At 41.9% G+C, this 12,670-nt stretch overlaps 1 protein-coding gene across 1 annotated transcript in view; it reads left to right on the top strand.

Annotated features, from left to right (window-relative positions):
* The first annotated feature begins 457 nt into the window (after positions 1 to 457).
* itga11a (integrin, alpha 11a) overlaps positions 458 to 12,670 on the top strand; it is a 39,008-nt gene continuing 26,795 nt past the window's right edge. Inside the window, exons 1-2 of the mRNA XM_034527229.1 lie at positions 458 to 524; positions 8,739 to 8,850. Coding sequence (XP_034383120.1) covers positions 476 to 524; positions 8,739 to 8,850 — 161 coding nt within the window. The 5' untranslated portion in view covers positions 458 to 475. The remainder of the gene's footprint in view (positions 525 to 8,738; positions 8,851 to 12,670) is intronic.

Raw genomic sequence — 12,670 nt, forward strand, 5'->3', positions numbered from 1 at the left:
ATGTAAAAAGGTGACTAACTCTAAGTGTCAGATAAATCTAGTGGAATATATTTCCCTTTGAAATGTTGTAGAGTTGAAGTAGCATGAAATGGAAATACTCGAGTAAATTGCAAATACGTCAAAATTACTTGAGTAAACGTACTTGCTTGCTTTCCACGACAGAAGAGTCCACCACAAAAAGACCCTGTCTGAAAATGAGCCATTCGAGAGCCCTGACCCAGTCAAACTGAGTTGAATGAGTGTGTGTGAGAGACTGAGTACTCCTGCCTGCAGAGTGGACCTCCTTCTTCTTCTCCTTCCACAGTCCCCTCCTACTTCCCAAAGATATAGGCAGCACTTTAACTTAGACTTAGAGTCAATCACAGTGGGATCTTTAACTGTGCCCGCCACTGGGTCTCTTTGCCTCGGCCCACCACATACACACTCACAGCAATCATCACACACACACACACTTCACACTTGCACCGGCAAACATATGGAGTACTACTGCTTCCTCCTGCTCTGGATCTGCAGCCAGAAGATAGGTGAGTTAAGTGTTTGTGTGAATGTGTTTTCTTGTGTGTGTGCACTGTAGGCATCCGTACGTGCTCGTGTGTGAATCAGACCTTCTGTCTCTCCACATGTAGCTTTGCAGTATAATAATGGCTCTCTAATTGTTAGTTATACGTTGACCCGTTCCAACAGCAACTGGAAACTTTGAGACTGCTGCTTTTAAAGGGTTTTTTATGTCCACATGTATTCTGCACTTAATAATATCTGAATATCTTTTAGTGAATGAATGGCCGCCTGTGCTAATGACGTCATAACCTGACATCTTGACCCAGGGTCATGGCAAGTGACAGGAAGGGCAGAGCTCAGTGGCTTCACTGAAGGGTATTCTGCCCCCCCCCCCCCTGCAGGTCCACAGATGTGCTGTGGGTCTCATTGGAAGCAGGCCGGTTCTCTCTCTCAAGTGAAAGTCGATGCCGTCTTTTCATCGTGACGTTTCCAGCAACCGAAGAGTTGTTGGTACTCAATCAGAACGTTGGTCAATTACCAGTAAACTCACGGTACCAGTAACACATCTAGACAGGAGGAAAGTGAGAGCGAGAGACAGAGCATGAATAAATGGTACCAAAAGTATTTTTTTCAGAGCGTTTCAAACCAAGTGCACCCATTAATATCCTGTAAAGCCGTAAGCGACTGATGCGGCGGTACAGTAGAGAACTCTATATGGTGAACTGGGCAAACTGTGGACTGTAACCACATTGTTGAAACACACTGCGTGTTGGCCAACGTTTCCATGGATGTTGGTCACCGTGGCTGTCCAGTTTTCTCAACGACGAAGCATTATTCACTCCTTTTTCTGCGACGCGGCATCCTCCCGAGGTTAAACACCGAGGCTGGAATGTGTTAAAGAGAGAAGAAAAAACTAATTAATCATTGATTAAGACATTTGGATAATAACACAAAACTTAGGCTGTGGAGGAGAGGACATCTCTGTTGTAAATATTTTGGTTTGATTTTGGAATTTGTTGGAAACCGTTTTTGGACCGATGCGCCCCCCCATGTGACGCTGACCTTGTAGCTGGAGTCTGCGGAGAAAGAATGGATGCTCGCTGTGGTGGGAGACTTTTTGGCAGGCGCGTGAGACGGAGGCTGCATTTTTGTCTGGGACTTTTGGATCAATGATCCCATCCAGATAACGTTAAGTAGGGCAATCTCGTACAGACGACACGCCCCAAACGGTGACTCCCACCCTCAAGAAAACTACTATTTGACTTATAGACGCCACCATTCACCAGATTTGTCCTCATTTGTCAACTCAAGTTTATTTCTTGTGTGAACTTAAATGGACGTTCGCTGTGGCCGCTCCATTCAGGGATCGATCGAGCTGTCGGGAAGAGTTCGCACCACGACTCGCATATTGACGTAGAAGGTGGGAGAGTGCACAACAACTGCTCATCAATTACTGACATACTTGTCGAAAAAGAAAAAAAAGTATTTTTCTTCATGGGTAAACCTCAAAGTGCACGCTAGCACTTATATAATGATCACATCCCAAAGGCTGTGTAGCCCGTGCTCAGCTCTGCTTCACCACTGAGTTAACTGATGCCACAGCATTAATCTGCCCACCTTAAAGGTACATTACTATAGCTGCATTTACAGTTTTTGGCCACTAGAGATCAGATTAACTCCAGAACTAGCTGACAGACACTCAGCCCTTTGATAATATCACTTTATACGGTTGTTATGGTTAACATAAAGCAACACTAATTTTCCATATGAAGTAATTATTCTGTAATTCAACTCTTTAGCCGCTCGATGCTCCGATGTCTTCCCTATTTCCCTTTCTGCAAATAGGCTTGTTTGCTGACAACAAGTCCTCTAAAAATGTAATTTCTAACTACCTTGTTGGAAGTTTCCCTACAGAATGACACATTTAAGTGTTTTTTGATCAACAGGATGATGTAATTATCATGTGCTTTCCATAATTTTTACAAATTAAATTAGTTTTATGTTGTGACAATGTTATGGTAAAGGGTTGGCTGGGTTTAGCCTCAGAAACATCTTGGTTAGGGAAAGATTATGGTTTGGATGCCATGTGGTTAAGGTTCCATGAAACCAAAGTTGACTGTTTATTAGACTGCAGGAAATGATCAGTGATAATCAGCTTTATAGTCAAAAGTTTAGTTGTGACCCCTCCAACCACCTTGATGCAGACGTTGTGGCTCAATAATAACGTCACCCAGCCTCCTCTTTTGTGATCCATGGACGAGACTAATTATTCCTACAAGAGGGCTTTGACCATTTCACATAAATCTATTTTGTTTTGGAGCATTTTCTGAAACTGCTGCTGTTAATATTGGAAGGACAGCCGGTGACAGTGGTGAGGATGAACCACACTGTCAAATTGCATAAAACAAAACCACTGGGTAAAACACCTCATAAGTTATTGGAGTTTAATGGAAATTTCCAATTGGTTTCTGTGGCACACAGAAATTACACATTGATTTGTATAAAAGAAAAACTTGATTAGTGCTTTGAACTCTTGACTCAAGCTTTGTGTTAAGTGTCCTGCATTAAGAAGTCCAAATTCCATCACCATTTTATACAACCAATTAAATGTAATTATCTTATTTACAAGAAGTAATCTTTCCAAGTTTGAAAAGCCTCCCGGGGACGTCCAGTAAGTATTCATTGTACTTCAGCCAACACATTTGGCAGGAGGTTATGTTTCACACATGAGTTGTGGTTTTGATTGCAATCGCGATTGATTGCAATTGGTCCAAGAATCCGATGATCGTAGTTCGGTCAGGGATTCCTTCATTCTTTCATGCTGTCGATATGGCTTTTAATCTTTCTGTGTCCGCATCCTATTTTCAAAAGTGAGTGGCATCTATTGAGAATACATAGATCAGTAGGATATTGACATATATGGCCCTGGGATATTATTTTTTTTAGAAGTTATGAATGCTCTGCTAATCCTCATCGTGTTATTTCTGCAACAACAAACGTACCGCCTAATAATTCACAAGTTGCGTGCGACGGCCGATGGTGCGTGTCTTATATTGCGCTTGCCCTAGTTTGAATCCCCGTGGGCCTTTTTGTTTGCTCAGAGGGTCAACAGCTTGTTAAGCGGTGCCTGGTTGGCTGTGGCGTATTGGGGACATCTGGTTTTATACCCCCGTGCCTCCCGGGGTATTTACGTTGGCTAGGGGCGAATGTGATAATAGGTGCCAAAATCTTTTTCACGTGTGAAATATCTTTCCAGAGAAAAACCATTGCAATGGAAACCCGGAATGGATCAATGGAAGAAAAAAAAAACAGTACACACTCGATTGCTTTTGAGAGGAATTTTCTGGGGAGTTCTCATATTTGCTGAAACACTCAATCGCAGGCAGTAACGCAGTGTCTGTCCGTACACATCACCGTGATGCACCGCATGTTTTCATAAAATACTAAACCGCGTTACACCGTGTCAACTTATGAAAGGACTGCATCACGCTTGTCTGATGTGAGGACGTCCTCCGAGCGCAAACTGGCCCGGCTGCTCGATGTCAGTGGGTCTGCGGTGGAGCTCCTGCAGCCTGGTGTTGGGCCAATGTGGGTCTCACCGGCTCCGAGGTTTGTTTATCTGGGCATGGAAAGTCTGTAACCATGAAACCCCAGCAAGTCTCTGACCTTGCGTTGGAAGCTGCCGACATTACTGTGAATGTAAAATCGCTCCGCCACATTCGTAGCTTGAAATGGAAAGCGGATCGCCTCCGTTCTCACGCTTTCAACCCCGACCGTTTCCGATAGCATTCGCTCATTTCTCGGTGAGGCTTCGGCCTCTCTTTTGATTTCATCTTGGGAGATTTATTTGATATGCTTAAAAGTCATCCGAGCATTATATCTGCTCCCAGAACTGTTAAAATCTGTGTCCAACGATGGAAATACTTCAAAAAGGTCATCTGTTAAAAAAAGATTCATGCTGCACCACACTGTCAAGAGTTACCTACTGATTTGTATTTATTTTCATGCACCTGTCGGTTCCAAACAACCTATTTCCAGTCACCCCTTTTATGTTTCTAGATAAACAGAAACTTCAGGGGGATGTTTGCTGGTTGGATCAAACACCAGCTGAACATTTGAGACATTCATACAACAGGAAATGAGCGACGTGGAGAATGTGTCAATATTTACGAGAGCAGTCTGCGTGGCAGGGATGGGCATTTATTTTAATGGAGGTTTTTATGAAACGGAACAAATGGTCTGTGGTTGTGCCAATCAAGGTGTGAAGTACTCCTGGTCACTCACATTATGGTGGTGATGGTTTTGAAACTGGTTCACAGTTATACTTACTGAGGAACAGTGGTAGTAGATGTCCAGTTTGCTATGTGTTTAGACAACTTAACGCTCAAAAATGTTCACTATCTAAGAAATGGAGACAACTTCTTAGCAACATTTCTGTTGGGAGGAATACAGCTCCTCAAAATGTAACCTCCTCTGCTTTTCAAAGTGCAAACAATTGCTCATCCAAACAAATACATCTTGTCTGCTGTGTACACAAACAAAAAGTTTCAGCTGAACCCGGTATTCTCCAATAATGTATTTTAGACTATAGTGTCATGTTTTTCACATAGAAAGGTTGATTGCAGCTTATTTAAATTTCATTTGAACTCCTGATGCATGAAACTAAAATGATTTAACCTCTATTGTAATGTCATAATTCAACCCCAGTGCTTACCAAATAATACATTTGAAACTGTATAGTGTCAAGTTTCATTTCTTATTTGGTAACAGCTGTCTTTTACCTGGGGGTGGAGCACCAGAAACTTGCTTTTCTAAGTGCAGGTGAGGCTCATCTTCATTACACGATGCTATTATAGTGTAAACGATCCCACAGTTTAATCTGTTAGATAACAACCAAAATAACTCTACCGTTCATCATTTTCCAGCCTCAAAGCTGGTGTTGTTTGAGACCGTGTGTGAGTCATCGTGCCAACATGTCGTCCTTGAGACCTCAGATGTAGCGGGAACTACCACTGTTTGAGGACTTTGCAACGGTGTTTATATTTCTGTGGACAGATTTTTCCACCACGGTAGCATCACGACAGCGCATGGGGTCGGCTGTAGCTCATGGGGGAGAGCGGTCGTCCCGTATCCACAAGGTAGCCGGTTTCGATTCCCCGCTCTCCTTATCTTTGCATGTTGAAGTGTCCTTGAGCAAGACACTGAACCCCCCCCCCCAGCTGCTCCCCGGGCGCTTCACTGCAGCCCACTGCTCCTTAATAACTAAGGATGGGTCAAATGCAGAGAAGAATCTCCCCACGGGGATCAATAAGGTGTAAAATGTCTTTTCAAAATGCTGTCATGAAATGTATCAGGTGTGTGGTTGAGACGAAAGTTTAGGCCGAGTATGACGAAAGGGGCCAGTGGGCCCAATTTGGCGTCACGGCTCGTGTGACCCCCCCCCCCCCCCACACCATTGCAAGATGATGCAGAGAACTGTCCATACAAGCTGATAATGTTTCACCCTCATTGAAAAATGCACACGTGTACCAGGACTTTAGAAATCTGCTTCGTAGATGTAGAAATAATTAGAAAAAAACAGGCAACTTAAGAGACCTCCAAAGCTAAATCTCACTTGGCTTTGGGTATGGAGCCAAACCACAAACTGCTACATGGCAAGATGTTTGTATTTGACACTCCAAACAAACAAAATCACACTGACTTGCTAATCAACTAAAGAAAAATACAACTCATCTATCAAAATGTTGGTCTGTTTTGAGAAAGCCAAAGTTTTGTCTCTATTTATCTGACTCTGCAAACTCTGATAGTTATTGTTTTTCATGGATAGCCAAGAAAAGCAAGCGGCTCTTGTGAGGTGTGTTTAGCCGTAGTTCTCCTAGTGGCGGACTGGTGCACATCGTCTGTGGAGTTAAGGGACACACAGTCCCTGACATCAACTGGTGATGTAATGTGGGTAACGTGGGTTTCTCTATTTATCTTGGCAATGAAGTGAAAGCAGATGCTCTACATATAATTAATGGGCTATTGACTAGCGTAATAAAAATCGTCAACAGTAATCAAATTAAGTGACTTAATCTGTTCTCTCTGCATAAGTGAGTAATAGCACGATTCTCTTTATTGATATATATATATATTTATATATTTTATGTAACATTCTATACCGCACAATCACATACTTGTGGCTCATTGAGTGTGTCGCCTCGGCGTAATAACTGGCAATTAAAAATCTTAACATTTTTCACTTTTGACGACATCATTACAAGAGAACCTCGGCTATCCTTTGTTGAGGGTTAATTAGAATTTGACATTGTTTTCCAACTTTGTTGAGCATTCCTTCACCTTGTTGTTTACATTTAACTGCGTTTCCTCATGCAGGGAGAGGAAAAGAAAGTCTCACTTAACTTCGACGTGACCCCCAGAGCCTCCCGGATGGGAGAGCTGAGAGTAAGGTCGTTTAGCGTGGGAGCGAGGAATTGAATTCGCCCAACCGTGTGTGGACGAGCGCCACAGAGATGTACGAAGTGGGGGAGTTTGTGGTGGTTCAAAGAAGAGAGGCCTCTGTGCTTTCAGCTTTCAGCTTTGCTTTGCTACTTAAACTGTGAGAAAGCGCTTTATTTTTCATCTGAAACTCCTACAAAACAAACCTTTTTTAGTCTCATTAAGCACAGCGTCTGCTTCTTTCCCTCCTACTTTCCTTTCTTCATAAATTTTTTGGGCTCCGAAATGAAATCGCTCCCAATCAAATGTTGTATATTTGAGGATTTAGAGTATCAGTGAGCTCTAGTGTACATGATCCACGACCACACAGTAGCTGACACATCAGTGGAGCAACACTGGTCAACACCTGGTGAGACGGAGATCACAAAGAGATTAAAGTCGAAGACAGACGAACGGAGAGAGAGATGGATTGAGAGGAAGTCGGAGTGGGAGACGATTACGTTTTTTCCCCTTCTCCTCCGCCAAAAGGGAAAAAATCCTCCTCTTTTGACGGAAACTTAAAAGCCAAGTAGTGCCATCGCAATTAATGAGCCATAATTGGTAGACGTGCAAAATCTGGAAGAAATTGGGACCGGTATTTTAATTGAAAACAGACTGTTCGCAGCTCTTGTCTACCACCTGGGACGCTGTCAGAAGATGTGAGAGGAATCGAAGTACTCAATCGGGAAAACCGATTCACTTTGATGAGGTCTCACGGCATCTTTAACTTTTTACCCTCTTAACACACGTCAGGTTACACTTCACCAAACAGAACTCCTCGCTGAGCTTCCTTACCGATCGTATTGTTGCCCCAGTTGTTACGGTGATTAATGACCTACCCGGATTTACAGGAACAGTGTCGTTCCTTCGCTTCATTGTCTTCTGCCTCGATCGTCAGGTAGTGATCCGTTGGCTTCAGCATGTATCTTTTTAACCTGTTTTTGCTCCTGAATCGCGTTGAAATCCTGATGTATCCTTCAAACACACATCATAGACCCTTCCGTCTGCTTCTCTCTCTGGAATCTCTTTTGGTTTCCCTCAGACTTGGATAGTATTTATGGGGCGAGTGCAGTGAGTGACAGTGTGGGCTCCATGGCAGCTCTGACAGCTCGACGGAGGAGCAGCGGTGGCGTAGCAAAGGGTGCATTGCATGTCCAAGATATTAGGTACTGATATGGTCTTTTTTCTTAATATGGAAGGATATTTTTAGAGTTTTGTCAGCTCCTTCACGTCTAAAATTTAAATCACAGATTTGCCATCTGTCTTGCAACAGATTCGGGCCTATGATAGTTTTTATGTCCAGATTGGTGCCTGTCAAAAATGTCTTATGGCAGGAAAGCATTGGTGGTCCCGTTGATACTACGCCGCTTAACCAAAATCCCTCTTGGTCTGCAGATTTCTGATGGAAGAATGTCAAATGTGACATACTCTGCAAGGATTAATATTTGTTTTCCTTTCTGAGGGAAGTCTGTGTTTAGACTGGAGACACAAGGCAGGGAAGGGATCTTTTTAATGATGAGTAAGGATGAGCTTGCAGCTGTTTGTTGCACTTTAGCCAGATGTTGAGGTCTAATCAGTGTTAATGTAAATGTTTCTTTCACTACAGACATCCATGAAGCGGAGATACTTCCACAAGGCACTGAAAACTATCTAGTTCTAGTTTATACAGAACATCTGTATAGATGATACCAATGCCAGAGAACTAGGTAACATAAAGTCAGTAATGACATCTCCTGATGGAAATTGTCTTTTTCTGTTTCAAGGCTTCCATGACTGCTTCAATATCGACACAAAGAACCACAGGATCATCAAAGGCCCGAAACAAGCCCAGTTCGGATACACTGTTCAGCAACACGTTGCTGGAGGAGAAACGTGGTAAGAGGCTGATATGATTGACACACTTCTGCAACGCAAACTCCTTTATCTCGTACACCACAGTGATCACTTGACTGTCAAACTTTATCATTCAATCATCGATCTATTATGATGCATATTTTAGGTTCTATAAAGCAGCATGCATTTTATTTTTGGGATTTATGGCTAAGATTAAGAGGTCGAATACATTACGATTGTAAAAGAGTAAATAAAAGACACGCCGTTAGTGCCAACTCTGACTTGGCAGAGATACATTTTTTCCCCAGAAAGATAGTGATCTACTGTACCTCTCCTGTGGCGTGTGCAAAGTTTCCTCCCATTAATTTGTGCTTGCAAAACAAACTATATACTGAGCTGGATACCTCTCATTCATTATGTTACCTCAGAGCACAAACGGACTCCTGATGCACACTATTATTAGGCCAACTGGCACCGTGCAGTGACCAAAATGAAACTCTTGGCTTTCCACAAATCCCTGGTAGCAAACAGTGTGCTTGGACCATACCACATTCCAGCTGTGTTTCTGTGTGGGTGCTTGTGTTGTGTGTGGAAATCATTAGTTTAGTTTGTAAATATATTGATATGTCTTTTTTCTCTCTGGCTCCAAAAGCTTCCACGTAAAAAATGTATAGCTTTGGTCATTTGTTTAAATGGTTAAAACAACTTTTGTTTACAACTTCCTGATAACCAAACAATGACTGTCCACCCTGAGTAGGATCATTACAAAAAAATAAATAAATAAATGCTATGTAGTTTTATTCTGAAAAACACATTGCATTGTCCAACGAAAGACATACCAACTAATTGCTGGTACTTTGTAATGTGGATGCTGTATAACTGTTTATTGACCGTATGAAACATGACATGATTGCTGCCGTGCTAACTTTCTAGAGCAGTAAAATCCTTCCTCACAATAATGAAAAAACTGCTGTGCAGCATTTTGGCATCAGAATTCTAGTGTCATACATGGCTCTTCCCAGAGAGCGCCGCTTGTGATTTTCCCCGAAAATGTCGCAACAGACAACCAAGTTTGTAATAAATCAAACGCGAGGGCTAATTTAGCTTGACCTCATTGGGCAATAGATAATTACTTAACAGTTATTTAAATGAAAAAGCTGATGCTAAGTGAGATTATTACTTTCAGCCTGCTGCTGATGTCTGTGTAGCCCAAATCTGATGTGGTTTATTCCTTTTGCGTTGAACCAAAAGACTCAATAAAATATCCAATGAACAAGTAAAAACACATCAATCAGTCTCGCTGTTTCATATATATCATGTGTTGTAAAATAATATAAGTGCTGAACATCACAAGCCTTATCCTTCAAGGTGAGGGGCTGCAAACGCGTCGCGTGTGTTCTTGGTGTTCAGGCAGAGACGGCGACACACTTGTAAAGTGAAGTGACGAACTAGCACGAGCCGCCAGCTCACAGATGTCAACGTGTTCCTCGGCGACAGAGTGGATTGCAGCGTGGAATCAAAGTTATTTCCCATTCGGACCAACCGTCAGAGCCAGCCTGGACTACCAGAACAAAAAAAAAAAAAAAAAAAAGGTCTGACGACGCTGGTTTTTAGTAAAAGTCTGAGAACGAGGTGAGAACACTTGGAAGTGGAAGAATAGTGCAGACCAGGCTGTGAAAACAGCGTCTAGCCAAAATGGAGCTCCAGGGATTGGGGGTTTCGGCTTCTTTATGAAGTGTTCATGCATCTGGTATTATGTATCTTTATTCATGAGCAATAAGATATTTGAAGCGTTGGTCACTAACGTGGTGGAAAGACTTCTAATCGATGCAAGAAAAGAAAAGATTTCAGTTAATGTGTCCTATTTATTTGACACAATGACTTGCCATTCATCCAGTGGAGTTTAGTTTAAAAAAAATACTGTTTAGTGAGTGCAGCAGTGTGTGTGTGTGTGTGTGTGTGTGTGTGTGTGTGTGTGTGTGTGTGTGTGTGTAGGTGTGGATATGTGGCCGCACAGCTGCACGCACAAACTCAAGCTCTGCAGTGTGTTTGTGTGGGAGTGTTTGTGCAATGCGCAGTCTGACGGTTCTCAGCTGGGCTCAGGAATGTTGCAGGATCTGACGGAGACGTGAAAACGCTGCGTTAAAGGATCATTAAAAAATATTTTAAAATAATGTTGTCTTCAATGACCTAGTTTTTAATCAAACAGATGGAAAAGAAGTACTGTATTTAGATTCTAAGAAAACTAAGAAATCAGAAAAAAATGCTCTTTCGCAATAGAGGTACTGCTTTCAAAAAGGTTACATAAGTAAATCTAAAGTATATATATATATACATTGGATCCTACTTTTCAATGCTTTATAACTGTTTGTTAGATTAAATTATATGAATACTTTATACTCCTAATTAATTTCAGAGTGAATACAAAACATGAAAACATATATGAATGAAGTATCATGCAATGGCAATACTCAGACTTGTGCAATACTACAATACTTTTATTCAGTTGTTCTCCATCACTGGTCTCAGATGTTCATGTGTGTCAACCAAAAAGTTTGGAGAGGGATTTGTTTTCCCCAACATGAATGTGTTGAGTCAACGTTCTGTGCTGATGTTGCACAAAATGTTATACTTTTGGTTTCAAGCAATAAAAAGGCATCTTTGAAGTGGTAGGCAGCAACTCTTCATTGGAACATGTGTCTGAACTTCATGGGGGCTTTTCTGCTCATTGTGGATGTGTATGTCCTGATCTTTGTATTCACAGTATTTACGACCGCGACTTAACGCCCAGATTAGTCAATTACAATTTTTTTTTTTTTTTAGTGATACGCTTTCTAACCATCACTTTCCCCTAAATTAGCTTTTGAGAGAATTTAAACTGTTGCATTCACTGTGAGCATCTGTGCTAGACTGCAGCGCTGTCAATTTTTCCAGTCTGATTTCTCAACAAAAAAAACTCAGTTCTGTGTTTGCATAGGAACAGGATCACAGCTGGAAAGTAACTCTGTTAAATTTTTAAAAAAAAGTCCAGATCAATTTAACGGAAATGTTGTTTCTTCATTTCAGTGTTCTTGGAAGCGTTATTTAAAATTGCTTTTGTGTTTCAGAGTTATAAAATATGTATGTGTGTAGAAGAATACTCCCCCCCCCCCCCTCCCTTATCCAAGCATGTGGTGTTTAAGTGAGCAGGGAAAAATAAAAGAAAAAAAAGACTATTTTCACAATATTTGGCTTCAGATACATCGAGAAGTTGAGACATCTTTGTCGGGTCTGTTGACAGTTTCTGTCCGTCAGTGCTATAGAGCTAACGAGTTGAGGAAAGGTCACAATGTCAAGAATGTGTCATTCCCTCACGCGTCTACTGAGCATCATGGGGCTCTAAACACTGCTGGAGCGAACCCTCTTTGGGGAGCTGAGAAGAGGCCACTTCACCTCCAATTGGGGAAGAGCTTCGGTGTTTAAACCTGATGGGATACACACAACTGCACACTCGAGCCATGCACCACAGAAGCCTTCCTCCTTTTTATTCCCAGTGTTTATTGTTCTGCAGTTGTACCAGGTCTCCTCAACAGAGACCTGACCTTTACTCCTTAGCTCAGTTACGAGTTGCACACCACAAAGAACTACAGGTAGTCTGTGAAGTCTTCCAGCTCTCGCCTTAAATAGTGTTCCCTTTTATTGAGCTCGTTGGCAAAGCTGCAAAGAAAAGTGTTTTTACACTAGGAAGAACAGAATTCAATCTATTGACTTTTAGTTTAGACACAACACTCATGTACACGTCATTGTAATGCCCACCTCATCGGTTTGAAGTATTTTACACCATTTAAATTGGACCATAGATACCCGTTACATTGAATAGAGC

Source organism: Cyclopterus lumpus, chromosome 3 (genome assembly GCF_009769545.1).
Source record: "Cyclopterus lumpus isolate fCycLum1 chromosome 3, fCycLum1.pri, whole genome shotgun sequence".
Taxonomy (NCBI): Eukaryota; Metazoa; Chordata; class Actinopteri; order Perciformes; family Cyclopteridae; genus Cyclopterus; species Cyclopterus lumpus.